The sequence below is a fragment of the Acomys minous genome (genome assembly GCF_964271855.1).
Source record: "Acomys minous genome assembly, chromosome: 1".
In the NCBI taxonomy this organism is placed as follows: domain Eukaryota; kingdom Metazoa; phylum Chordata; class Mammalia; order Rodentia; family Muridae; genus Acomys; species Acomys minous.
The window spans coordinates 143,593,325-143,620,621 of NC_140483.1; the positions used below are offsets into that span (position 1 = coordinate 143,593,325).

At 42.4% G+C, this 27,297-nt stretch overlaps 1 protein-coding gene across 5 annotated transcripts in view; it reads left to right on the forward strand.

Moving 5' to 3' along the window:
• Positions 1 to 27,297, forward strand: part of STX17 (syntaxin 17) — a 52,773-nt gene that overhangs the window by 3,716 nt on the left and 21,760 nt on the right. For all 5 annotated transcript variants that reach the window (XR_014782110.1, XR_014782111.1, XM_084796717.1 and 2 more), the window contains exons 2-3: positions 3,554 to 3,736; positions 13,414 to 13,479. Coding sequence is in view for 3 of the 5 variants with exons in the window: in XM_084796717.1 (XP_084652843.1) it covers positions 3,614 to 3,736; positions 13,414 to 13,479 (189 nt within the window). In the remaining 2 variants the exon portion in view is untranslated. The remainder of the gene's footprint in view (positions 1 to 3,553; positions 3,737 to 13,413; positions 13,480 to 27,297) is intronic.

The window sequence follows — 27,297 nt, forward strand, 5'->3', positions numbered from 1 at the left end:
CACACACACACACACACACACAGGCACGTGCTCTCTCTCCTTCCCTGGCTCCATCCCTCTCTCTCCTTTTAGTAGTTCTAGTAATGAGGCGTTTGTTAAACTCAGTCTTGCATGTCTGAAAATAATTATTCTTGCCTCACCGTAGATGATGATTTGCTTGGGTATGCATCAGCTCCCGAGGACTTTGAAGACATTCCTATCTTTTGATATATTGCTTTGATGAAAAGTTGGCTGCTTTTGTTGTTTTCATTTATCTCTTATCTCTGTTTTGCTTTTTAAGATCTCTTTCTTTGTCCTTGATGCTCTGCAGTTTCCTATCTGTGCTTTGGTGAGTTGGTCTTATTTACGTAGCAGAGTTACGCACTTTTCCAACTTGAGATCTTCCGCCTTAATTCTCAGCATATTTTCTTTGAATAATTTGTTTTGGTTGTTTTCTGTATTCTTTTGCATTTGTTACTGAGCTTGTGTGCTTATTCCTTTGTCTTCTCATTTATGGTCTTCACCTTGTTACCCTTGAGTCCTGATGGCTTCCACTCCGTAGTCCTCCCTCCAGCCGTGCAGGATTTCTTGTTTCTCTTATTTTTTGAGGTTTTCAGTTTAGAAAATTTAAATTTGCCTTATGTTCCAATTGGCCTGTTAACTCTTTTGTAACATTATTTTGATTAAAAAAGAAACCCACTCCTTTATGTCATTTTGAACCATTTGCTCCTTCATTTGCCTTTGTATATTTAAGAATAGACTTAAATGTTTCTTTTTGCTCATTTTCTCATCTCTAGACCTCTTGTTACTTCCTAGCTTAGTTTGAATCTATTTCTTTTGACACTGTTCTTCTGTCCATGTCTCTAGTTCTTGTCTGCCCTGTGCTTCTATATCCTGGGTGTGCGGAAATTTCCCCCATGATCTAGGCCAGGCTTAAGAACCAGGTTCTTAGCCAGTGGGTAGTGGAAGTAGTTTTATAGCCATTGCTTTAAGATTTTCAACTGTGGGAAAAAGGAGAAAAACAGAGCATTATGTAAAGCAGTGCTTATTGTTAGATCTCAGAGGCTCTGAAAGCAATGAATCCTAAAGAGTAACAGTCTCACAGAGTCAGTATATGAAGGTGTATCTCCGTGAGGCCTGGGCTAAGAAGCCAAACTCCAATGGGATTATATGTTCAACTTTATTATTATTTTTTGACTGGCCTAAGGAGGAGACATCAAGGCATCGTATACTTTAGTGGTGTTCATCAGGGGAGTGCATACTTATATAAGATCTGTTACAAGCTCAATTTTATAAAATTGATGTAAATAAAATTATTCTAGTTAAAGCCAGTGTAAGGTTTTAGCATGCTCACTTCCAGCTCCTACCTCTTCTGCCCCATCCCCCAGAGCATATGCTGGGGTTTTTATATGGCTCTGTGTTGAATGATTATTAATATTTAATATTGATTTATAATTTTAGTAAATCAGCAGTTACTTCTTAACCAGCTTTATATCCAAATAACCACACAAAGAAACTAAGATCTGTTTAATTAGCTTATAGCACAATGGCTGTGCAATAATTACTCCGTCCTAAACCTCCAAGCTAGTATAGTTTCTTCCCATTCAGATTTCCCACATCATACTCATAGCCTAGGTCCGGCTCATTCTTCCTGATGCTTCCCACATGCTCCTCTCCACAGGGTGCATCCTTCCTGTCTTTCCTGCTCTTTCTCCTCCCCTCACTGGACCAGGATGCCCCGCCCTATTCTCTGTCTTGCTCAGCATTGGCTAGTTGTCTTTTATTGGCAATACAGAGAACAAATGGTAACATGTTTACACAAACTTAAAACAAGAGAGTTTTAGACTAAACATCACAATGCAACCAGATAGTGGGGTAGAGAAATCAGCATTGGAGTGAACAAAGGTAAACTGTACACAGTCCACAAGAATATTATGCCATCAGCTAAAGAATCCTGGTGACGCAGCAAAACATCCTTTACATCTGCAGAGAATCTGGTTCTTTAAAAAAAAAAAAGTTAAATTTATTTGTGTCTGTCATGTAGTGCTCTTTTTAAAAACTCTACTTTATTTGGGGTGTTTAGCCCTCAACCTCCCTTCCAACCTCCCAACCCTATATAGGAGAAAGGTTAGTGAGGAGGAGGGTGGGCTTTACTTCTAGATGTTTAGGGTCAGTTGGGTTCTTTTGGGCTATACCTGTCTCTGTCAAGGGAAGATGCAGCCATCAGTCTCCTCCAAGTCTCTGCATCCAGAAGCATTTCTCTCCATCTGTCTGTTCCAAACCGCCACATGTGTGCTATGTGTGCACGTGGAGGTCAGAGGAAAACTTGTGGGAGTCAGCTCTCTCCCATGTAGGACCTGGGAACCAAACTCAGGCTCTGTCTCGGCAGCCAGCACCCTTACCCACGAGCCGTCTGTCTCCGAGCCTTGTAAATGTGTTTCTCATTGGACTTCTATTGCTGGTCATTTAGCAGGTACTGCTAATCACTTTGTTTAAGAAAGGAGGAGATAAGGGCCTTCAGTGAGAAGAGTTCTGTATTCTGCAACATAGTTGAAGTATATAATTACAATTACATTACGATGACATTGGAAATGGAGTTGGGTACAAGCAGAAATATTAAGAGTGGTTTTTTTCCTTGAGTTTTGCTATTGGGCAGTTTTATAAAAGATGGCTATTTCATGTCCAAAGCATATCAGGAAGTCCTCCTCATTTTTAACTGTGTTTACACACATACTGCACATTGCAAATACCTCAAGAAACTGCCACCAAAATGTAGAGTAGACACTTCCAGTTGAGGAGATAATTTTATTTTATTCTGTTCATTTTTGTATATTCTTTAAACTTTAATTGTATTTTTTATTCTTCTCTCTCTCTCTCTCTCTCTCTCTCTCTCTCTCTCTCTCTCTCTCTGTGTGTGTGTGTGTGTGTGTGTGTGTGTGTGTGTTCTTTCCTTCTACTATGTGAGTCCCAGATATTGAACTCAGGTCTTCAGCTCTTTTACCCACTGAGCCATCTTGTGGGCCCTGATTTATGCATATTTTGTGAACATTCTATAGAGAAAGCTTGGAGGGAGAGGCAGGAGGAGTGGGGTTTCCAGGCCAAACTAGAGTTTCCCATCTAGAGGTTCCCATCATGCCTGTGCTATGAAACCCTGTCTGAAAAGTACTCACGAGTGTCTAGATACTACTTTTGTGAAGAAAATATTTTAATATTCATCATTTTATAGAGAAATAAAGCTGTTCAAGTTTAGTTTGGGGTTTAATATGTATTAGTAAAGTATAATTACGTATTTGGTGACTTTTAAGTTTTTTTAATTTTATGTGTATGAGTGTTTGCCTATATGTCTGTGCGCCATATGCACTGTGCCAGAGTGGGCCAGAAAATGGTGTCAGATCCCCTGGAACTGGAGCGGCTGAGGGTTGTGAGCCATCCTGTGGGGGCTAGGAACCAAACCTGGGACCTCTGGAAGAGCAGCCAGTGCTTTTAACCATTGTGCTGTCTCTCCATCACTTATTTGTTTATATTTAAAAGAATGGAATCTGTTGTAAAATCACTCTTCAATGTTCCCCTTTAGGTGTTTCTGTGTGAGGGAAGGGAGCCGCTGCAAGAGGAAGTGATTCAACAAGCTTCAAAGATGGCTGAAGAGGAAGAAAAGGTGACCTTACGGCGGCTTGAACCAGCTATCCAGAAATTCACTAAGATAGTGATCCCCACAGACCTGGAGAGGCTAAGAAAACACCAGATAAACATTGAGAAGGTGAGCATTCCATCTCCATCCCAAAACAGGTGCCTGGTGGACTCTTATTTGCTGTCTGCATTTCAGTAGAGACCTTGGAGGCTTCCTAAGACAACTCCAACTGGCTGGTACAGCATGTTCTGCAAGTGTAACTCCCATGTGTTCCTTTTAGTATGTTGAGGATGAGAGATAGAAGAAGAACTTATGCCTTTTACATTTATATATGGAGGTTTTAGATAGTAATTAAGTTGGAAATGCTTGATAGTGCCCTCTCCTGTGAAGGTGGGGCACCGAGGCTAATGGATGCACCTTAATCTTATTCACCCTGTGGCAAGTGTTTGAACTTGTGCCCATCAGTGGCTTCCATCCTCTTTGGGTGCACATGTAAGCGATGTAAATAGTTGTGTGATGTGAGGGAATTTCCTTTCTTCACTGCTTCTCTTTGACAAAGACCCCATATTGAAAGGTATTTCCAAGGTGGGCTGGGGAAATAGACAGATGGTAGATGAGCCACTCAGAGCGCAGCATAGACTCTGCCCTGGCGAGATTGTGGTGTGGGCTCCTGATAGTTATGATGAGCCGCTCAGAGGGCAGCATAGACCCTGCCCTGGCGAGATTGTGGTGTGGGCTCCTGATAGTTATGATGAGCCGCTCAGAGGGCAGCATAGACCCTGCCCTGGCGAGGCTGTGGTGTGGGCTCCTGATGGTTACAGCCGCCTTAGGGTTGCTGAGAACTCAGCCTTGACATAGAATGGTGACTGGCCTCCCACTGAGCTGTGTGATCCTCTGTTCTTTTCATTTTTATTTTTATTTCAGGTTAAGATGGATGGTATGTGCATTAAGCCTATCAATATAAGTTGTATTCACTAAAAAATACCATTTTTTCTTTTACTGATTTTTCTAGTATTTAAGTGTTTTACACACACACACACACACACACACACAAACTGCTGGGCACAGTGGCGCATGCCTATTATCCCAGCACTTGGGAGGCAGAGGAATGTGGATCTTTGTGAGTTCGAGGCTAGACTGGTCTACAAAGTGAGTCCAGGACAACCAAGGCTACATAGAGAAACCCTATCTTGAAAACCAAACCAAACCAACCAACCAAATATCAAAGACCCACTACTCCCAAATCCTTAATTTCTAAGATGTCTCCAATAAAAGCTTCTCTGAGGGTCTTTTCTAAAATTGAGGGTTAGTGGGCTTTCACCCTTAATTCCTCTTCTTTACATATAAGGCACTAGTGATGGCTGTAGCTTCTCAGGATACGAGGGATTGTCTGGTTAACTGGTTATTCTTGGAATGGAAGAAAGTGAAAGGTCTCCATACTTTGCCTAATGGGATAGAGAAACAAAGCTTAGCAAATCCTTTGCCTAGAGTTGAGCAATCCAGAACAAACAGTTCAGCTTCTATATTGTTACAGCCCTAAAAGTCTGTAAAAGATCTGATAAGGTGCAAGGTTTGATAAGGTTTCAGAGTCCTGAGCTGTCTCAATTTCTCCATTACAAAGATGGTAAGAATTAGGAATATGAATTGACTCTGAAAGGTAGAAACAAGAGGTCTATGGCTGCTAAAGAGATTTCCTCCCTTTATTGTCCTACTTTATCTTTGAGATTTATGACATCTTTCTTAATTTGTATGGAAGTGCCTGTTGTCCTTGCTTTTCAATCCTAGCTACCTGTGTATGAGATCCTATCAGTGGCACAGTGAGAACCCTGCAGCACGGTGGTGGGAATAGGACTGGGTGATTGGATTAGTTGTACTAGGTGTCCTAAGAAAATTATCCCGGAGTTAGTGCCCTTGACCCTGCTCTGCCTGAACATGTTTCTTTTAGCATTTTTGCTTATTATGAAACCTTTAAATCTTATCAGATAATTATAATGGACAGATAAATGATATTATCTAAAGCCAAGAAAGTACACTCGTATTGATCTATGCTCTTTTTAAAAATATCCTTGAGCACATCACTGTCTGCAGGGTTTCTTGTTTGCTTCGGAAAGTACCTGTTTGTGTGCACAGGCTTAAATGGTGCGTTTTGATGGCTAGGCTGTGGCATGAAACACCTGAAAACTGCAGTCCTTACTCTGTACAGAGTAGTTAAGACCTAGATTTAGGCTCCAGGTGTCTTATAGTCCTCACTTTCAAAAAGGCATATTCTTCTTGAGGAGAAGGTGTAGAAAGATAAAATATTTATTATTCTGGCCATCAGTCATCCAATATGAATTTAAAAGAAGAAAGCCAGACTGGAGGGAAATTGCAGGGAAGCCTTTAGCAGAGTGAGTCCGCAGCAGTGAAAACAATGAGGTCAGTGTGCTGTGGGCACCTGGGCCCTGTCCCATAGGCCCTGCCGAGGGCCACTGTTCCACATGACAAGCGTTACGAACATGTGGTCCAGTGCTACACGTGACAAGTGTTACTAACGTGCAGTCCTGAAGTCTGAAGCCTTAGTGTTCAGCTTTCTTAGCTAGTGTGTCATAGGTGTAACACAGTAAATAGGAACTGCAAGATAGCCGATTTGGAACACAATTTTCATTGTTTATATTGTTGGGATCTAAAGAGAAACTTACTGTGTGGGATGTGCACAGGATTTATATGAATTAGTTTATGGCTAAGATGCAAGTGGGAGAAACCCCCAAATGGCTTATGAGATAAGGGGGAATTTGTTTGCCTTAGACTTGCCTTCATCTCCCCTCTCATGGCAATGGCAGCCGTCCATCACCTGCAGGCATGCTCCAGCACACCCAGCTTCATTTTCCTCCTGATGATCCTGTTAGCGCTTTCCTATTTTGAAGGTAAATTCCTCAGTAAAGAAGATAGAGTAAGTATGGCGCTGAATAATTTGACTTTCTGTCTTCCATCTGTTAGTGACATGCACCCTGTCATTTGCCTGCACTCCAGCTTTGTTCTTTGCTCAAGTCCCCCAGCTCTGGCTCTTCCTGTGGGGAGTGCTCCACATTGTCATCACCTTGTATTTAAACACACTATCTTGACACAGCCCTGTTTATAGATTTAGCATCTGTGGTTTAGCTCCAGTCTACCTAGTGGAGCTATTTTATCAGAGGTGATGCTGTAACAGGGGTGAAGAGGGCAGCTAGGAAGGGTGGGCATGTTACACGTCTGTGACCATCCATCTGACGCAAGAGGAGAAAGGTGAGCAAGGGAGGCAGCAGGCTTACCACCACTCAGAGATTCCTGGCCTAGGCACTTGGGATGCACCAGCTCATCTTTGTCTTTATCAAGCCTGGAGGCCAGGATCCCCAGCTTGTCCTGTTGGCCCCTAAAGAGCGGGCTGCCTTCTGTGGTCATGGGCCAGGGCAGTTGCTTGAGCATGTGGGGAGGCCGTGTGGTAACTACTTGCAGCTTCCACCAACCTGCTTTTTTTCCTACCACACTTGTAACTGGTCTCCTGGACCTCGTAGCTCTGGATGCCAGCTTTCCTGGAGTGCAGCGTGCTGTGGCCTCTATGCCTCTCTCCCCTCTATCCACCTCTGCAGGCTCAGACTGTTCTCTCTGGTCCTCCTAATTCCGCTGCAGTGTGTCTGTACTCATCCCAGCTTCTGAAGTTTACTTACAAGTTCCTGTGCACTGGCATCTTCTGTTGTGTTCTCATTGCTCTTGTGAGTTTTCACCTCTTAACATTCTTTATTGTCCTTTCATGAGATTTTGGAAAAGAGCAGAGATGAATATTTGTATTCAATCTGCCAGGCTTAATGAGAAACCAAGATTATTTATTACAGGAAATAAATATTAGCTCTCTGTAAGTATTTACTGGTGGTTGGTATTTGCTGTTTCTTAGATTGTTAGCATTGAATGATATGTAAAAATAGATTTTCAATCCTCAAGAAGTGTGCAGTTCAGTTACAGAGACAGGATAGGAACTGGATGGCTGACGTGGACTAGACCGGCAGCTCAGCCGCCAGCAGCCGATGAGTGAGGCAGGCTGACTTGGCATGTATGTCTTTGTTCCCGTTTGTTTGTACTTTGTAGTCACAGCGAAGCCTCCGCCCGGCCGTGACTGTCTCCTTTAGCTGAGGTGATGGTTCAGCGCTTGTCCACATCTGCTGATCAAGGAGCTATAGGCATATCTTACAGCTCTGCCTGGTAAGCCTTGATCAAAGGCCTGGTGGAAAAAATTGAAACTTCCAGAAATATTTTCCTACTTTAAAAAAGATACATGTGTAAGGCAACAGTCCCCTTTCTTCAAGTGTCTGTTTTCCTGTTGCGTCTGGAAACATAGCCAACCCTGCTGCATTTTGGGTAATTTGAGGGCTTTATTGAAGTGGTGAGGCACAAAGCAGAAGCTGGACTCTTGATGACCTTGTAAGTGTCTGTATTGAGCCACCCTGGCAGGATTGCCACACTTCTAGTTGTGGTTTGTTGTGTTTCTGTGTTTTGCAACCCAGATCATAATGTGGTGGTTTTGCCTTAATTCACCCGCCTGTTCTTCTGTGTGGATAGACAAAGACCATCTCCTGTATATAGAAGCGGGCAGTTTAGAGATGCTTGCCAGTGGCCCAAACTCACCTGGGAGTTTAAACGTTGCTTCTTCTAGGGTTTTTCATGATATTATTAAGTCACCCTACTTCTTTCCCCACGTCACCAAATATTTGGGATTACAGCTTTTCATAATATATCCTAATTTCTTATAAAATTGCATCATAAGTAATAGCAACCTGAATCATTTTATTCTTTATTTTTCTTGTAATTTGCTGTAATAGGAGATAATGCCATTCACCATTCCGTAATCTCTTCTACAGCCTTTTTGGTCAGTGGGCATTAACAACAGCGGCAGAAAAGGCCACTGCTTTCCTCTGTTGAGAATTGTTACAGGTCTCCACACGTCACAGCACTTAGTCTCACAGTAGCTTTATAAGTCAAGTATCATTGTTTTGTTTTCTAGTTCTTTCGTATTTATTTATTTATGTGTATGTGTGTGGACACACAGGCCACAGTGTGGATGTGGAGGTCAGAGAACACCCTTTGGAGTCAGTTCTCTTCCTTCTATGATGTGGCTCCTGGTGATTAAACTCAGGTTGGGACTTAGGGGCAAGCACCATTATCGGCTGAACCTGCTCACCAGCTCAAGGTTTCACCATGTAGCCCCAGCTGGCCTTGACCCCATGACCTTCCTTTCTCAGCTGAGGTCACAGGCCTGCACTGTCACTCTACATTGCTTTGTCGGTGGAGAGACATTGGGAGCCGTTCAGCTGCCTACCTGCAGGGTGCTATGTTACTACACCTGTCTTACTTCCGTGTACTTGAGAGTGAGCTTCTGAGAAGGGCATGGGATGAATGAGGATCTCAGGTGCCACTTCCTCCTGCTCGCTCTTTAACTCCTGCGAGCTGGTAGCTGTTGTGCTGGCTAGTGCTGTTACAGTTGCTCTTCTTAGCTCCAGGGCAGAGCCTCACAGGGACCTGACTGTAATTCTCACCAAGTGTGGCGGTGATCTTTCATCTGCGTTAGCTCTGCCTTCTTTTATGTCACCTGTGAATTTGAAGTCTGTGTTCTCTTTTTTGAAGTCATCAGTGAAGATGCTGGACAGAAAAGGGACAAGCCCTCCAGATCACCAAGCTCTCACATGCCATCTCACAGCTAGTCTAGGAAAGATTTCCCCCAAGATTTACATTAATATTTAAATATATATATATTCTTTGTGAAAATTAGGTCAATATTTGCAAATATTAGGAATTTTTCCAGTTCTTCATAAATAAGCAAAAGTGTTTGCAAGGTTTCCTGGTTCACTCAGATGCCATTTTCCTAGGCCTGTGCATTTGAACTCACTTGAAGAGAAGAGGTTTGCTCTTTTCTGGCTTTTGTTCCTTCTTTGTTTTAGGGGAGGAGGGATCTGCCGATGATAGAACGGAGAGCCCCTTGGATGCTCGGTGAGCACTGCACGCGGGAGCAGCTGTCTCCTTAAGCCTCCTGTTGTGGAGCTAGTGTCTCCCTACATTGCCAGTGCTGCTCCTGGGCGCTTGCATGTAGGTGATCCTCCTGCCTGGGCTGCCTGCTTAGCTGGGGTCACAGGCACGCTCCGTCATACCCAGCCTCATTTCCTCCTAGCTATCTTATTAGTGCTGTTCTGTCTTGAAGATGAGTTCCTCAGTGACGGAGGTGAAGGAAGGTAGAAGGCAGCACTGCGTAGCTTCACTTTCTGTCTCCTGACTGCACCTTACTATCTGCCACCATTCAAGCTTTCCTTTTTGTTCCAGTCCCAGCTCAGGTACTTCCTGTGGAGTGTGCTCTGATTGGTGCCATAACCTCAGATAGAAACATACCATCTTAACCCGGCACTGTGCCCAGACCTTAACGTTTATGTATTTAATGGCCATTTTCTGACTACTGGGAGCAAAGCTGCACATATTTGTTTCTAGACAATTATAGTGGTGAGTTTTTTTTTTTAATTTATCTTAGTAGAAGGATCCAGAGGGTCCTAGAAGCCTACAAGTAGAACATTATGATAGGCAGATTTGGGCACAGGGGTCCCGCTCAAACTAAGGCACCAGCCAAGGACAATACAGGCGGTAAACCTTAAACCCCTACCCAGATTTAGACAATGGACAGAACACTCTCCACAGTAGACTGGAGAGTGGGATATGACTTTCTCACATACTCTGGTGCCTCACCTTTGACCATGTCCCCTGGAGGGGGAGACCTGGTAGCACTCAGAGGAAGGACAGCAGGTTACCAAGAAGAGACTTGATACCCTATGAACATATACAGGGGGAGGTAATCCCCCTCAGGAACAGTCATAGGGGAGGGGAATAAGGGGAAAATAGGAGGGAGGGAAGAATGAGAGGATACAAGGGATGGGATAGCCATTGAGATGTAACAAGAATAAATTAATAAAGGAGAAAAAAAATATCTTTTTTTTTTCCAAGACAGGGTTTCTCTGTGTAATAGCCCTGGCTATCCTGGACTCACTTTGTAGACCAGACGGGCCTCAAACTTAGAGAGATCCACCTGTCTCTGCTTCCCCGACTGCTGGGATTACAGGCGTGAGCCACCATGCCTGGCTATAGTGGTGAAATTATAATAGCTTTAGATCATTGTAAGGAGTAAGATATTATATGATGGGACTTGAGAATTAACTCAGTAAGTAAAGTGCTTGCCAAACAACCATGAGGACAGAGCTGGGTTCCAGAACCCACAAAAAGCTGAGCAGGTACAGTGGTCTGCTTGTAATATCAAAACTTGGAGAGAGGTGGGATCTTCAATGAGTTTTAGTTGGAGTTTCTATTGCTGTGATCAAAACCATTACCAAAAGCAAGCAGGAGGGAAGGATTTAGTTTATCTTAGACTTCTGTGCCACAGCCCATCACTGAGGAATTCAGAGCAGGAGCCTGGAGGCAGCACTGATGCAGAAGCCACAGAGGGATGCTGCTTACCGCCTCACTCCACCTGCTTCCTTCAAATACCCAGGACCACCAGTCCAGGGGTAGCACCACTCACAATGGGCGGGCCCTCGCACATCAATCACTAGTTATGACAAGGCTCTATAGGCTTTCCTACAGTCTGATCTTATGATATATAGAGGCATTTTTTCCAGTTGAGCAACCCTTCTCTCGGGTGACTCTAGCTAGTGTCAAGTTGACATGAACTAGCCGCACACCAGGGCAAGCTGGCTAGCTAGACAAGCTAAGTCAGCGAGTCCTAAGTTCATCGAGAGACCCTGATGTTAACTCCTGGTCGCTACACACTCGTGCACATGCCTTCACACCTCCTGACATGTGCACTCACACGAAGGTGAGCACATATGCACAAAACACACAAATACGTATGTATGGAAAATCCCTATGCACAAGCGGATGCTGAGAAGTGAATATGTAATCAGTGAATTAGCCTACACAGGCCTTTGGCATAGGTACTGCCTGTCAATTTCTGGTATGTTAGATTTAGCATATTCCTTCATGTTTGTTGCTGTTTTGTACTTTTAATATTTGGTAGACAAGGTGAGGCAGTTCCTCATATTTATGCTTTGGAGTAGATATTATGTTTGTTATGTGAGCACTTATCACTTTACGGCCCTTAATCACCGGCCCATTTGCTGATGCTGTGAACGTGTCAATTGGTTTAGTATTTCCTATGCCGTCAGTCACGGCACCTGTGACGACAGCTTCTCCCTTTCTTCCTTTTCTTTCTCCATCTCTTTGTTTTACCCCACAGTGCTGACTAGGGTGTCCAGTGTGATGCTCACTAGGACCTGTAAAATCAGATCCCACCTTCTCTCTAGTTTCAGAAAGGGTATCTTACCACTAAGTATAATGTAATCTGCGTGGATTACTTTTTAGCAGCTGACTCATGAGTATGCATTCTTGTCGTGTGTGTGTGTGTGTGTGTGTGTGTGTGTGTGTGTGTGTGTGTGCTATGTTGGCATGTGGAGGTCAAAGGACAACTGTGGGAGTTGGGAGTTGGTCCTGGAGACAGAACTCTGGTAGTTAGGCTTGGCACCCACCTGCTGAACTGTTTAGAAGTTATTAAAAAGTTTATATTTTTGTGTGCATTTATCTTTTTTTTTTTTTTTGGTTTTTGTTTGTTTGTTTTTGTTTTTGTTTTTTCTAGACAGGGTTTCTCTAGGTATCCTTGACTTTGTAGACCAGGCTGGTCTCGAACTCACAGCCATCTCTACCTGCCCCTGCCTCCTGAGTGCTGGGATTAAAGGTGTGCACCACCACACCCAGACACATTTACCATCTTTCCATACTCTTCATTCCTTTGTGGAAAATTATAGTGTCCGTGCACTAGTGACAAATGCTGTCAGCTGCTGTGCTTGTGTGCATTCACGTCTCCTCACCGTCCTGGGGGGAGTTGTAGTCAGGCTGTGTCTCCTCTCTGGGCTCTGCATGCTCCATTGTCTTCTGGCTTGTGTTGTTTATCAGAGATTTCTGTCACTTTTGTCTTTTTTCCTTTGCACTTCAAGTATCTTTTTTGTTTCTGACTACTTTTGAGGTTTATTGATTTTTTAAAAATTCTGATCTTGGTTTTTAACATTTAATATTAGTATTGTCAAACATTTAAGATCCTGCATGCAGAGTAGGGATGTGTAAGGACTGCTGCTCATCTTCCAGCTTCTTTTATATCCCTGTCCTCTGTGTTTTCCATCCCCACAGTCTGTAGGGGATGTAGACAAAAACTTTATTTGGCAATAGTAATAATAATAATAATTTGCCTTGATAATGTTTTGTGTTATTTTTTTTTTTCCGAGACAAGGTTTCTCTGTGTGGCCTTGGCTGTCCTGGACTCACTTTTGTAGACCAGGCTGGCCTTGAACTCACAGCAATCCACCTGCCTCTGTCTTCCAAGTGCTGGGATTAAAGGTGTGAGCCACAGCCGCCCGCCCAGCTTGTGTTATTATTTCTAACTTCTTTGTTTTTGCTTTTTTGAGACAGGTTTTCTCTGTATCTTTGGCTGTCCTGGACTTTGTAGACCAGGCTGGCCAGGAACTCAGATCTGCCTGTGTCTGCTTCCCAAGTGCTGGGATTGCACATGTGTTCCACCACACCCAGTTTATTATTTCTAAATTTTTAAAATGTAATGTTGAAAGCTTTCAGAAGTTAACTACCATCACAAAAAATCACTATTTCCCTCCCTGGTGAGTTTGAATAGATGAGTTAAGGTTTTTGTGGTAACCGGACATGGTCTCGTGATATAAACTCAACACTTTCTTGGTTTCTTTCCCTTTTTTTTTTCTTAATAGTATCAACGGTGCAGAATTTGGGACAAGTTGCATGAAGAGCACATCAATGCAGGGCGCACTGTGCAGGTAAGCTGCTGGGTGTGCTAAACCAGTAAGAAAAAGACTCTTGAGAAACTTTTGCTAAAATAATTCAGGATTGATAAGCCTGTATCTAAAATGCTCGTGTGAGATGAGCCCCAAGCATAAACAAAGTCCATTCCTGTGTCACATGTGCCTTTTACAGCTGCTGAAGCAGTGGCCTCAGTGTGATCAGAGTGACGAGCTGATGCAATGGGTGTTGGGCCCCATCTCATCAGGTCAGCCTGTCACATCACGCTGCCTGGAAAGTTAGAGGTGTTGAAGCAGTTAGGAATTGTAGGGTTTGGGGCTGAGGTCCTCAGTTTACTCCTTCTTAGTTGATCCTCTTTTGTGTATATGTTACTGTTTTATCAGGAACTGTTACCTAATTTTCCTTCAGGAATAATATATTAACTTATATTTTCACAATCAACGCATTTTCTAAAAACCTTAAAAAATCCACAGTATTTCCCAAGGTTTTTTAATTAATTGGTAGGTTGACATAATGCTATTTGTAGTTTTAACCTTTTTTTTCAATTGCTTTAAAGGGTAAACATTTTTTACATATGCCCTGTTCAAATATTTCTTAATTATTATTGTGTTCATGTACACTATGCTGACATGGTCTGTGCGGCACTCACAGCTATACTTTGAGAGATAGAGAATTCTGTCTGTGAAACGCAGTACTCATATTAGTTGTTTTAAACAACTCTAATCGGGGCTGGAGAGATGGCTCAGTGGTTAAGAGCACTCTTCCAAAGGTCCTGAGTTCAATTCCCAGCAACCACATGGTGGCTCACAACCATCTACAATGAGATCTGGTGCCCTCTTCTGGCAAGCAGGTGTAAATGCAGATAGAACAGGTACATACAAATTAAAAAAAATATTAAGAATTCTAATTATTTTAAATTAGCTTTTAAAAATAGTATCTTCAGGGCCAGTGAGATAGTTCATCAGGTACAGGCAGTTGCCACCAAGCCTGACATCACAAGTTCTGTCCCCAGGACCCACATGGTAGAAGGAGAGAACTTATTACAGCTATCTGTCCTCTTACCTCAATATGTATGCTGTGGCACCAAGCACACCCACACTAAATAAGTAAATAAATGTGAATCTTGAAAAAATATATTCGTTTTTTAAAAGTACAGTTGGAGACAGAACACAGTTCTCTATCTTCAAGACCCATTTGGAAGAATCCATTGTGAGACCTTTTGGCTCATTTCCCATGGTACCTAGCTATTACTGAACAGCCCATGTAGCTGGTGGTTTAGCTGCTATCTCTCCATCCCTGCCACGTGGGTGGAGCTCTAGCTTTCCACTTTGTTCTCCTCACTCATTTCTCCTTTCTAGTTGTATATACACAGTGCTTGGTTCAGTTAGTACTCAGTATCTCATTATTTTGATTATAAGGACACTATTTTCTGCCAAGTCAAATAGTGAAATGCAGTCCAGTCCTTTGCTTTTTCTTTTTTCTTTTCTTTCTTTCTTTCTTTCTTTCTTTCTTTTTTTTTTTTGAAGTTAATAACAACCTTATTTTTAATTACCTGGTTTTCTGTCTGTGTACTTTTGAGCTTTGTTCAAATGTTCAGCATGTCTTATCACATTGCTGCTGATAATATTTTCATGTGTGTGGATAGATCTGTTCCATTCCTTAGTTTGGAAGTTCTCTACCTAAGCCCGTCACTCCCTGTTCCAGTGGAACGCTGGTGCCTGGCTGCTGCGCTGGGGCTTCCCTGGGTGTTTCTATATAGAAGCTGTAAGTTTTTGCAGATATCTGGTCTTCCTCCGTCTTCTTTCCTCTACCGTTTGACCTGTCAGCATCCAGAAGCAAAGGGTTAAGTAACCATGTGCCTATGATCCTCACTGTGGTCTCACCTGGTGAGACCTGGTACTGGCTTTCAGGAGTGAGTGCTTTCCTGCACTTTGGGCTGGACTCGCAGGACTTTCCCCTCCTGGCAACTTTTGTGCTCTGCTTATCCTGAGTGCTCTGAGATTTTAACGATGTGTATTGTATCCTTTCCATCTCAAAACCCATATTCATTAGTTCTGTGAAATTTTGTTTATTTGCCTATTTACTTGTATTATTTTATTTTTTATGTGCATTGGTGTTTTGCCTGCATGTATGTCTGTGTGATGGTGCTGGAGTTACAAACAGTTGTGAGCTGTCGTGTGGGTGCTAGGAATTGAACCTGGGTCCTTTGGAAGAGCAGCTAGGGCTCTTAGCCACTGAGCCATCTTCCCAGCACCTATTTATTTGTATTTTGAGACAGGATCACACTTAGGCACAGGCTGGGTGGTTGAGACCCCAGCACGTGTAAAAAGTCAGGTATGGTGGCATCTGTAACCCTGGTGAGGACAGGCAGATCCCTGGAGCCTGCAGCCAGCTTAGACAGTCAGGGAGAGACCATGCCTCAAAAACAAGGTAGAGAAGAACACGCAACAGGCTCCACACGTACACAAGTACTCACATGTACAAATGTGTACACACTGTCTTATTGCAAGTGTAAGCAAATCAACTCTCAGACTATACCTGACCTGACATCTGTGTATTCACTGTCTGTCTGTCGGTCTGTCTGTCTGTCTATCTACCTATTGTTTTTACATTACAAGTGCTGAGTTGAATATTTGTTACAGAGATTGTCTATCTTGCAGAGTCTAAGCTGTATACTAGGTGGCCTTACAAAAAAGTTTGCTAATCTCTGTTCCACTGAGTGTTGGATTGGCTCAGTGGTTAAAAAGTACTGCACAAGCCTGAGAACTTGAGCTCAGTCCCCAGAACCTATATAAAAAGCCGCACACCATAGTACGTGTCTTAATTTCAGCATTCCTACAGCAAAATGATAAACAGAGTCAGGTGAGTCCTCCAGAAGATTCTGGGCTAGCTGGTCTGAGTACTCTGTGTAGCGGGGAACAAGAGAGACCTTGCAAAACTAAGTGAATGGCAGAAACCAATACCAGACGTTGTTCTTTACCTCACACACAAACGCACACACACACATCAGGCAAACACATATGCACAAATGTAAATATAACAAACATACATACATACATACATACATACATATATACATACAGTTTAGTGAAAATTGAGATTGAATGAAGTGAATGCAAGATGTCCCTAGAAAAGGTTCCAGAAGTGCAAGGATCAGATATTAGCAGCTTCAAGATAAGGAGATACAGCTGGATGTGGTGGCGCACGCCTTTTATCCCTGCACTATGGGAAGAAGAGGCAGGCAGATCATTGTGCGTTCAAGGGTAGCCTGGTCTACAAGGTGAGTCCAGGACAGCCAAGGCTACACAGCAAAACCCTGTCTCAAAAAACAAACAAACAAACAAACAAAGAAAAACTAAAAATAAATAATAATACTAATAATATAAGAAGATAAAGAAAAGCAGGTGTCTTGACGTTTAGATGGGAGTCTGACAGATGTGTTTTACTAGAGGGTAACTAGATTACAGGCCTAAGAAGGTAGCATCTCGGCTCTTCACATATCTCACAGTGCCTGGTGCACTCAGGATTTAGTGTGGGCCCAGTGGTACTGAGTGTGTTCATTGTAATGAGATGATTATGACTTGGGTTTCTTACCATCTTGATTGTTTAATATTTTACTAACAATCGCATGATTTGATTGAGATATTGACTGTGTCAGAGAATTTGTGTACTAATTTTTAAAATTATGTTGACATTATTGGCCTCCATCTGGTATAGAAGATTTATGTGTGCCATTAAAGTAATGAGCTCAAACTGTTGTTAGATGCAGGTGTTTGCTTACTTTACTCATTTCTGCTTCTTCATGGCTAGCTTGTAATAAAAACAGTTTTGGAGAAACAAGCTCATGAACAAGTTAAGGTTTTCCAGATTTACCAGAATTAAGTTCTGTAAGACCCTTTCACTTTGATTTTGTCTTTGGAGACAAAGGACTTCTTAGCTTACATGCAATCTAATTTTGCAACTTTTTTTTTAAATGCTTTTGGTATCTTGTACAAGGAATTTTCTTCATACTCAGATGTTAATAAAGAAAATTTTGTTTCAAACTATTTCATTAATTTTGCCTTTTAGATAAAATGTTATTTAGCTTAGATTGGTCCTCTAGAGTTGAAGCTGGTCCAAACTTTTGATCATCCTTGTCTCTGTCTCCTGAGGTAGGTAGCATTAAAGGTGCACACTACTATCCAAGGTTTTAATTAATCTGTTTTCAGGTACCTTACAGCACCTGTGTGTGTGTTTGAGCATGTGTTAGGTGTTCACTGTTGACTTTTTAAAAATTAGGCTTTCTAGATTTTCAGTCAATGTAGATATATAGTTAGTTTTCATAAATAGATTTTACAGCCAATTATTTTTAAACTTTTATTATGTCTAATAGTTTTTTGTAATCCTTTTGGATTTCCTTTTCATGGTTTAACTTTTTGAGACTAATTTTTCTTACGATATCACCATATTTTCAGATTCCTATCTTATTTTGACTACTTGATTTTTTTTTTTTTAATTTGTCTCACTGACCAAGCTGGGTAGTGGTGCACCTTTAGTCCTAGCTCTCAGGAGACAGAGGCAGGCAGAGTTTGAGGCCAGCCTAGTCTGCATGGTGGATTCCATGATAGCCAAGGGCTATATAGAGAAATTCTCTCTCAAAAACAACAACAAAAGCATGTTCAACTATATCTTTTCTTTAAAGGCCATATAGGGCTGGAGAGATGGCTCAGCAGGTAAAAGCCCTTGCCACCAAGCCTGCCTACCTGAGTAATATTTGTAACCTGCATGGCTGAAGGAGAGAATCAAAGCTGCCAGAAGTAGAGCTTCTCTGACTACATGTGTGAGATGCTATGGCACCTGTATGTACACAGACAGGCACGTGTGCATGCACGTGCACATGCCCACATGTGCGCGCACACACACACACACTCACACACACACACACACCCTAAAATGAACATGTAAAAGTAACTTAAACACTGTATAAAACAAAACAGCTTTTTCTGTAAAAAGTTTTTTTGTTTAAAATTGTCCATACAATATATTTTGACCATATTGCTTCTTTTCCCAGATGTTTCCCACCACTCTACCTACCAAACTTTTCTCTCTCCCCCCCTCCCTCTCTCCCCAAAAATAAAAATAAAAAAGAGAAAAAACAAAACAAACCAACAAAATGAAATAAAATAAAAGGCACCCGCAAATCCATGGTATCAGTTTTGTGTTAGCCACGCACTCCTGGCATGGGGCCCGCCCTGGGGTGTGGGTGATGTGCCAATGACACCCCTTAGAGAAAAGCTGCATTTTCTTTGACAGTGGCTATCAATTGCAAATAACTTCTTGCTTAAGGGTAGGACCATGTCCATTTCCTCCTCTGTTTTTCTATTTTTCTGAATGCAAAATTTCATTATACTGAATTCAAATTATAACATTTTAATAGCTTGAATCATATTTGACACTGTTTGCTTTAAACAAGTTACATACAGTTTATGAACGTGAGTTTCCTCAACTGTCAAATTAGCATAACAGTCCATAACTCTGGGGATGGTTCTAAGATTGTCAGTCATTTGTATCAATGTCCTACACAGCCCATGCCATAATGGTAGATATTCAGTAGGTTAGTTTAGTTTTAAGTGGGTTATAACCGCATTACTTTCCCCAGCCCTCTGACCTGTCATAAGAAAGTGTAAGGTGAATATTTTGGGTGTGGATGTGTGTAGGCCAAAGGTCAGTGTCAGCCATCTTCCCTAGTCCGGGGTGTTCTGAGATTGGATGTCTCACTGAACCTGGAGCTGTGCATTTGCCTAGACAATGTCTGTCCATCGAGCTTCAGGCTCCCTCTGCCTCTGCCTCCCCGGTGCTGGGTCATGCCGCTGGGCCTGGCTTTTTAACGTGGCTCCTGGGGATGGAGCTCATCCCCTCAGGCTTGCATAACAAACACATTGCCAACTAAACCATCTCCCTAGCCCTAAAATAAGTATTTTGAAAAACCATGTCTCTGGAGTTTGTTGGCAGATATTTTTCATTTCCTCCTGGAGGGATTACATTGTCAGGCCACAGGGGAAGAGGTCATGCTCATTCCTGGTGTGACTTGATGTACTTGGATAGAATGGAAGCAGGGAATCCCCTTTGCTGAGAGAGAGAAGGGTGAGCTGTATTGGGAAGGGAGGAGGGATGGGAGTACCACCAAAATGTAAAGTGAAGAAACATATATTTTATTTAAAAAAAAATAAAAGAAAAAAAAAAAACCATGTCTCTTCTCGCCTACCCTAAATCCAGTGAGGACACTAATTGATAACAAAAGTTCCGAAAAGTATATCTCAGTCTCTGCCTTGAGGGCTCCCGACTGGATGACAGTGCAAAAGGTCAGTTCAGTATCTAGGTAGAAAGTTCAAGCTTCAGTGAAAGTTAATGGAAGTCAGTATACAAGTAGTTATGAAATGTGTTTTAAAAATCAACTATCTGAGTCAGGTGTGGTGGCGCACACCTTTGACCCCAGCACTCGGGAGGCAGAGACAGGTGGATCACTGTGAGTTTGAGGCCAGCCTGGTCTACAAAGTGAGTTCAGGACAGCCAAGGCTACACAGAGAGACCCTGTCTCGAAAAAACAAACAAGCAAGCAAACAAACAAACAAAAAAAATCAGCTATCTGGATTCTGGATAAGTAGATAATTTTTTTCTTCCAGATAAAACAAACCAGAAGAGCAGAGAATTTGGGGCCTGTCTGAAATACAATTTTAAAAGGAATTTGAGAAACTTGGAGTTTGAAATAGTAAGTGACAGTGTAGGAGCTCAGATCTCAGTGCTCTAGTGGCACAGTTAGACTCCAGGGCAGCGGTTCAACCTGTGGCTTGCGACCCTTTCACGGGGTTGCCTAAGGCCACTGCATATCAGATATTTATATTAAGGTTTATGTCTAGCAAAATTACAGTTATGAAGTTGCATAAAAAATAATTTTATGGCTGGGGTCATAAACCACAACATGAGGAACTGTATTAACAAGCCGCAGCGTTAGGAAGGTTGAGAACCACTGCCTTACTACTAAGAGCCAGCTCCCATGTTGTGTCTTATTTTCTTTATCATCTACTAATCTTAAGTGAATAGGCCCTGGAGTATGGCCCTTAACATGTAATGGTAGATGCTCATTAAATACTTGAATAAATGAATTAAGTCCTTTTTTCCTTCTTTGATCCGCCATGCTGAAAATTGAACCTAAAGCACTCTGTAAGCTAGGCACATGCTCTTCTGGTCTACACCCTGAGTTGTGATTTTCCAGTCTTTTAGTGGCTGGTTATTAGTTAAAAATACATATAGTATTTTTAGTACTGGTTGATACTAAAACAAGTATAAAGTCACACTATTATCAATAACCTTAGAGTAGGAAGTAAATAGTCACTGTATCTTAAATCAAAATAAAGGCTAGTCCAGATTTATTTTAATTAAATAGTTATAACTCTGGATCTCTCGACAGTAAATCATACTATATCTAGAGTATGTTTGCTGTGGTGTTTAAATGTTTACCAGTGGACTTGTGCTTGTATTTGTAAAGAAATCTGATTAATTATTATGATACCAAATGTTTTCTGCTGTAAACAATTTGCTCTCAAAATTGCATGTTATAAAAACACATTAGAAATCCTAAATCAATATTTAATGAAGGCAAATATATGCATAGCCACTCATCTTTTAATCATCAAATACATAATTAGCCATTTTTTCAGAATTCTCAATTAACTTAGAATAATTGGTTTTTATAATTATCATCCAGATAGAGAAGTATATATTTCACTATAACTTAAACTTTAGACCAGATTTTGGAGATACTTCTGAACAAAGTAGAGAAAGATAACTAAGTATTACATGTAGTTATTAATTTGGACAGGTGGGGATGTGTTTTTAACTGGAAGTTTGGGCATCATTTACAGTTTTTATTTGTATACTGCAAAGCTTGTTAAATACTGAGTTGATGAACTTACCTTTTAAAGGCTTGCTTCCCTTATTCTGGCCCATTGCTCTAACGTGTGGATATTTCTGCAGCTTCTGCAGAAGTTGGGGTCTCCTGCGCAGGCTGGCCTGCAGCTTTCTCTGTGTGCAAGAACAGTCATGACTCCCTGATCCTCCTGCCTCCTCCTGGGAGAGCTGGGATCACAGCAGCACTCTGCCACACATGCGCATTGGTGTCTGTCTGCACATATGCCTGCTGTGAAGACTGTGGTGGGAGGATGCTTAGCTGTCCACCAGGTCCTCAGGAGGCTGTACGGCTCGAGCGAGTGAGGATGTTGCAGGAGGCGAAGTCAGACTCCAGCTGGGTCAGAGCATGGGAGGCCCCATAGGAGACAGTAACTCAGAGTTGGAAGGAAAGCTCTGGAAGGTTCTGAGCATATAGTGACCTGAGACAACCTGAAGACATCTCCTGCCTATTGTAACAAAGAAAGTTTCAAAGGGTCATGGGTGGGAGGAACAAGCAGGTGGAGAAGGTGGCTAGTGTGGTCATTGGGGTTATGTTTGTTAGACAGGATTGTGTGCGCCTCCTACCAGGGCACCCCACATCCAGATGTTTCCACGTAAGTTGAGGTGGGTTTTCTTTATTTGCCTTCTTTCTTGTCTTGCTAGCTGTAACTCTGCTGTTTTAGTTACTGAGCTTGAGATTATTGTTTTCGTCTGTTGCTATTTGTTTTCAAGTAATACAATACAACTTTACATGTTTAAGAAACTTAGGCAAGCTGGGCGTGGTGGCTTGCTGCTTTAATCCCAGCACGCTGGAGACAGAAGCAGGAGGGTCTCTGTGAGTTTGAGGCCAGCCTGGTCTATAGAGTGAATTCTCAGACAGCCAGGGCTACACAGAGAAACCCTGTCTCAAAACACCAAATTAATTAACTAAAAATATGAGGAAACTCAGGCTCTTTACACTGCTGCCACCTGTATTTCAGTTCACTCTCACCTCACTGTGGCGCTAAAATGCTTACTTGACAGTTGCCATTTAAAGTGACGTGGTGGTGTGTGAAAGCCTGTGTAGTGCCCAGGTTATTTCTGTTTCTGATGTGCTTACAGTAAATGCCTTCGTGTGGAGCCATCTTTTTGTGTTTCATCTTTCCTTTTGCTTTTAAAGATGTTAGCTTTGCTTGGAGTGGAGTCCGGGTCTAATTGGGTGACTTCTTTTGACTTTGGGGGAGAGGGACAGCCACTTGAGCGCTTGTAGACTCTGCAGCCTTCTCCTTTCTGGACTCTGAAGACACTCTGCTCTCCTCTCACTGGGCCTTGTCCTCTTCCCATCTTTAAAAAAAATTTATTTATTCATTCATTTTACATCTGATCTTAGCCCCTTCCTTCCTCTCCTCCCTGTTACACCCCCTCCCTCTTCCCTGTTCCTCAGAGAGTGGCAGCCCCTCCACTCCCAGCCCATCCCAGCTCATCAAGTCACATGAGGACTGAGAGGGTTCTCTTCCCTTGTGGCCTGGCCAGGCAGCACCTCCAGGGGGAAGTGATCAAATCTTTATGCCCGAGTAAGGTGTCCATTTCCTCTCTGCTTTTTTGTCACAGATTTGGTGACTTTCATAGGACATGGTGCATTTTCTTCAGCCTTGTGCTTTCAGCTTGTTGAGCTCTGTTTACTGTTGCATTGATCTGGGGAGCTTCTGCCATTGTGTCCTTCCTAGCATGTTTTCCCACCCCACCCCTCCCTCCTTCGAGAGCTCCAGATGCCCGCACATTTGCTTGAGTGTCCCTCACAGCTGGCCTGTCTCTGGCCTCTGGTGGTAGTGTCTACTCTTTCATAGTCCACTAATATACATTCTCATCTCACTCACAGTGACATTTCTAGAATGGGTTTCTAGATAAACATTGGGTTTCTTTATCTTCCTTATTGCTACTTAATTTTGAGCACAGGAAGTGCGGCTGTAATAATGTAATATCCTTTCTCCTGCTTTAGCAGCCCTGCCACTCGGGTATTTTGGATCTGTGATTACTCTCCCTGCTATGGTTCCTGTTCCCCTGCCTCAACATCTGTCTGCTGATGTTTGATCTTGCTAACTGCTTATGTTTTTATGATACTATAATATTTCTTGAGCGTTGTTCTGGACTGCCAAAGTTACTAGTTCCTTAGAACCCATGTGCTAATGCTAGGTCCTGCTGCAATGAGTCATTAGCTGGAGGCTAGCTGGAGCAGGGCTCTGTCTGCTCAATTACTCCTCCTTGGGGGACTCAGCCTTTCTGAGCACCCTTCAGTGCCCTGTACATGAAAGGTTTCCAGCGTAGCTGCTGGACACACAGCTCCTGCCTGGTGTGCATGCTGAGCACTATTTTAATCTCTTTAGATGCTTCTTTCCCCTGCCTGGATGGGTTCCTCACATTGAGGTGCTGGTCTGTTTTCTCCCCAGCACTGCCCTAGCACTGGCTCCAGGTATCTCCAGGGGCGCAGGTTTCCCTTCTCCCCAGTGCTCAAGTCTCAGACCTTGGCTGTCCTTGAGCAACAGGACAGGCTAGCCACTCACTAAGGTTTTGAAATTCCAAGTAGTTTAACAGCTTTCTTCTCTGGAGTAGGGAAATCTCAGCATTAAGAAGGATTTTGTGACCAGTTTTTACAAGAAAATGAGAGCACTGAAAATTGTTACTGTTTAAGTCTCTGGAGAACTAGTGTGGCCTTCAAAGAAATATCCTCAGCCGCACTTCTTCACTGACAGCTGGTGTGGAACTTGTCAGGCGCCAACACATCTGAGGCTCACTTAGAGATTCTGGTTCAGAGCTCATTTGGAAGGATGCTGCCTGTACGAAGTCTACCCCGTTCTGTAAGCAGCACAGATGCACAGAAGTAACACCAGATAGGAGCTCAGTCAATGTGAAGTGTGGCTTTGATGGTCTTCCTAGGAGACAGAGGGAACGCTGGGTCTGCTTTTTTATCTTTAAAAGGAGTGTTTGGGCAGGGAAAGAAGCAATAGAAAAGAGAAATAATGAGGTGAACAATGTGAAAGCAAGAAAAGTAGACAACAGTTCAGAGGGAGGTAGCAAATGGCAGGCAGGCAAGAAGCAGCTTCCTAATTGGAGGTGGTAGAAAGGAAGTTATGCTAGGTTATTGTGAGTTCAGAAGACTTTAGCTTTATTGTTGCTTTAAAATATTTATAAGATTTATCTGGACTCTGGATCTTTGACCTCTATCCTAATTGGCGTTAGGTAGGATGGGGTGGGTGACATCTAAGGCGTCATGCTGTCTTCCTGTAGGAAGGACAGATGCTGCTACTCTGCTTGGCCCAGTGCTTTCACCCAGGGTGCAAGTGAGTTCAGTATAGTGCTGTTAAATATGGAAACGGTGCGCACCCTGCTGCTGCCGGCGTGCTGACCAAGAGGGCATTGTATTTAGTACATCCTAGTTCCCTAAAACTGATTTTCAGAGACAGTACCGAGCTACTCCTTAGTGAAACCTATCCGGGTCTCTAGTGACACGGATTTCCTGTGGGTGTGTTTCTTACTCTCTTTCATTTTTAAAATTGTTCTTAATACAGAATCAAAAGCAAAACAGGAGCTAAGTGGTTCTACTCTGTGCATCATCTGTTAGCATTGCACCATCTGCCCCAAAGCAGTGGGCCTGAGCCTTCCCTCTTGTTCTTGCTGTACATGTATTTTTATATCCTTTTATTGTTCTTCACTTTTCCCCAGCCTCCGCTCATTCTGGGCTCTGACTTGCATGATTCTCCTTGTTTCACCACTCTTTTGGGTTCACCTGACTTTTCTCCCTCCCCACCCCCCTTTTGGTAAGTGACTTAAGATTCTGAGCTTTCCATACACAGTCATATTTGATTCCTTAAACATCACATCCTTTTCTCCCTTAAGATTTATTTGTTTTTATAGTGCCTTCTCACAGGTCTTATTCCTACCACGTGGTTTTATGTTGGTATGTCAGAATTCATTACTTCTTCCACCCAACAGAAGAACAAAATTTCATAGGAATAACTCACGTACCCCCACAGTTAGGTCTCTACTGCATCTTATCCATACATGGGTGTTTTCAACCATATTGATAGGTTGGTTATCACTTAAATCAATGTAATTTTTTTTAGAAACATTAAACTCAGAACAATATTATATGTACTATAGAATGCTTACACCATGAATATACTCTTAAATAATTACACTTGGGTACTCATGTACCACAGTGGATGCTGTGAGCATTCTAGAGGGCTCTGCAGCCATACCTCATACCACCACCTGTCCCCCCCACTAGAGGACACTATCCTGACGCTCATGGCGGGTACGTTCTGTCTTCTCTGATAGCTTTGCCAACAAATGAGTCCTTCAGAATCTGTTTAATTCAGCCTCTTTCAGAACATTATGGAGACTGAGCTAAACAAACTCTGTCTTTGTGACTGCCTTGCGATTTACTGTTGTTGCCTATAACGGTACCTTCTAATCTGACTTTTGAAGTGGGTCTGTTCAGCACTACTGTTGCTCTATTATTTTGTGCCAGACTGAGATTGTCACACTTTGCTGAGAATTTCTGTACATGTGAGAGCATGTAAGTTCACTGTGGATATTTCCTTCTTCTGGATGAGTTTTGTTCTCAGGCACTAGCCTTCGACCACTTCCTGAGAGAGTATGTAATTTCTTACAAACATTTGGTAAAACTGACTAGTGACATGATTCCTGCCAGCTTCGGTCTGTTGTTTAAAAAGTTTGGTTGATTGTTATTTAACATGGGAAAAGAAGAGAGTAAGGAGTTTCAAAACAATACAGTTAATTTACTTAATAGTAGCTGGGTATAGTGACAAGTGCTTATACTCTTTGCATTCAGGAGTAGAAGCAGGAGGACCAAGGGGCCCAAGACTAGCCTGTGCCACACAGGGGCCCAAGGCTAGCCTCAGCTACACAGGGGCCCAAGGCTAGCCTCAGCTACATAGGGGCCCAAGGCTAGCATCAGCTACATAGCACATGTGAGGCTGTCTTGGGCTGAATGAAAACCTAACTCAAAAAAGAAGAAAAACAAAATTAATATTTTTAGTTTGAGAAATTATACTGTTAGAGAAATTGGTCCATTTCACCTAACTCGCATAAATTTTTTTCTCCTTTATTAATTTATTCATGTTACATCTCAATGGTTATCCCATCCCTTGTATCCTCCCATTCTTCCCTCCCTCCCATTTTCCCCTTATTCCCCTCCCCTATGACTGTTCCTGAGGGGGATTACCTCCCCCTGTATATGCTCATAGGGTATCAAGTCTCTTCTTGGTAACCTGCTGTCCTTCCTCTGAGTGCCACCAGGTCTCCCCCTCCAGGGGACATGGTCAAAGTTGAGGCACCAGAGTATGTGAGAAAGTAATATCCCACTCTCCACTCTACTGTGGAGAGTGTTCTGTCCCTAACCCTAACCCTAACCCTAACCCTAACCCTAACCCTAACCCTAACCCTAACCCTAACTCGCATAAATTTATTCCTAATTTCTTTTCTGTTGTTTGTTTGGTTTGATTTTTTTTTTCAAGACAAGATTTCTCTGTGTAGCCCTGGCCGTCCTGGACTCACTCTCTAGACCAAACTGGCCTTGAATTTAGAGATACGTCTGCCTCTGCCTCTGCCTTCCCAGTGCTGGGATTAAAGGGGTGTACCACCGTGTCCAGCTTATTAATAATTTCTTATTATCTTTTTAATTTAATATTTGTAGAGCTGCCCCCTTGTTTATGATATTGGTTATTTGTATATGTTTTTAAAACTTCTTTTGTAAAGCTTATTAATTTTATTACTCTTTCCAAAAATAATTTTGGTTTTGTTAATCTATTGTGTACCTGTTTCTCTGTCTCACTAAGTTTAATCTCATCTTTGTAACTTTCTCCTTTTTATATCTGCTTTTGTTTTTGTATTTTCTACGCTCTTGAGAT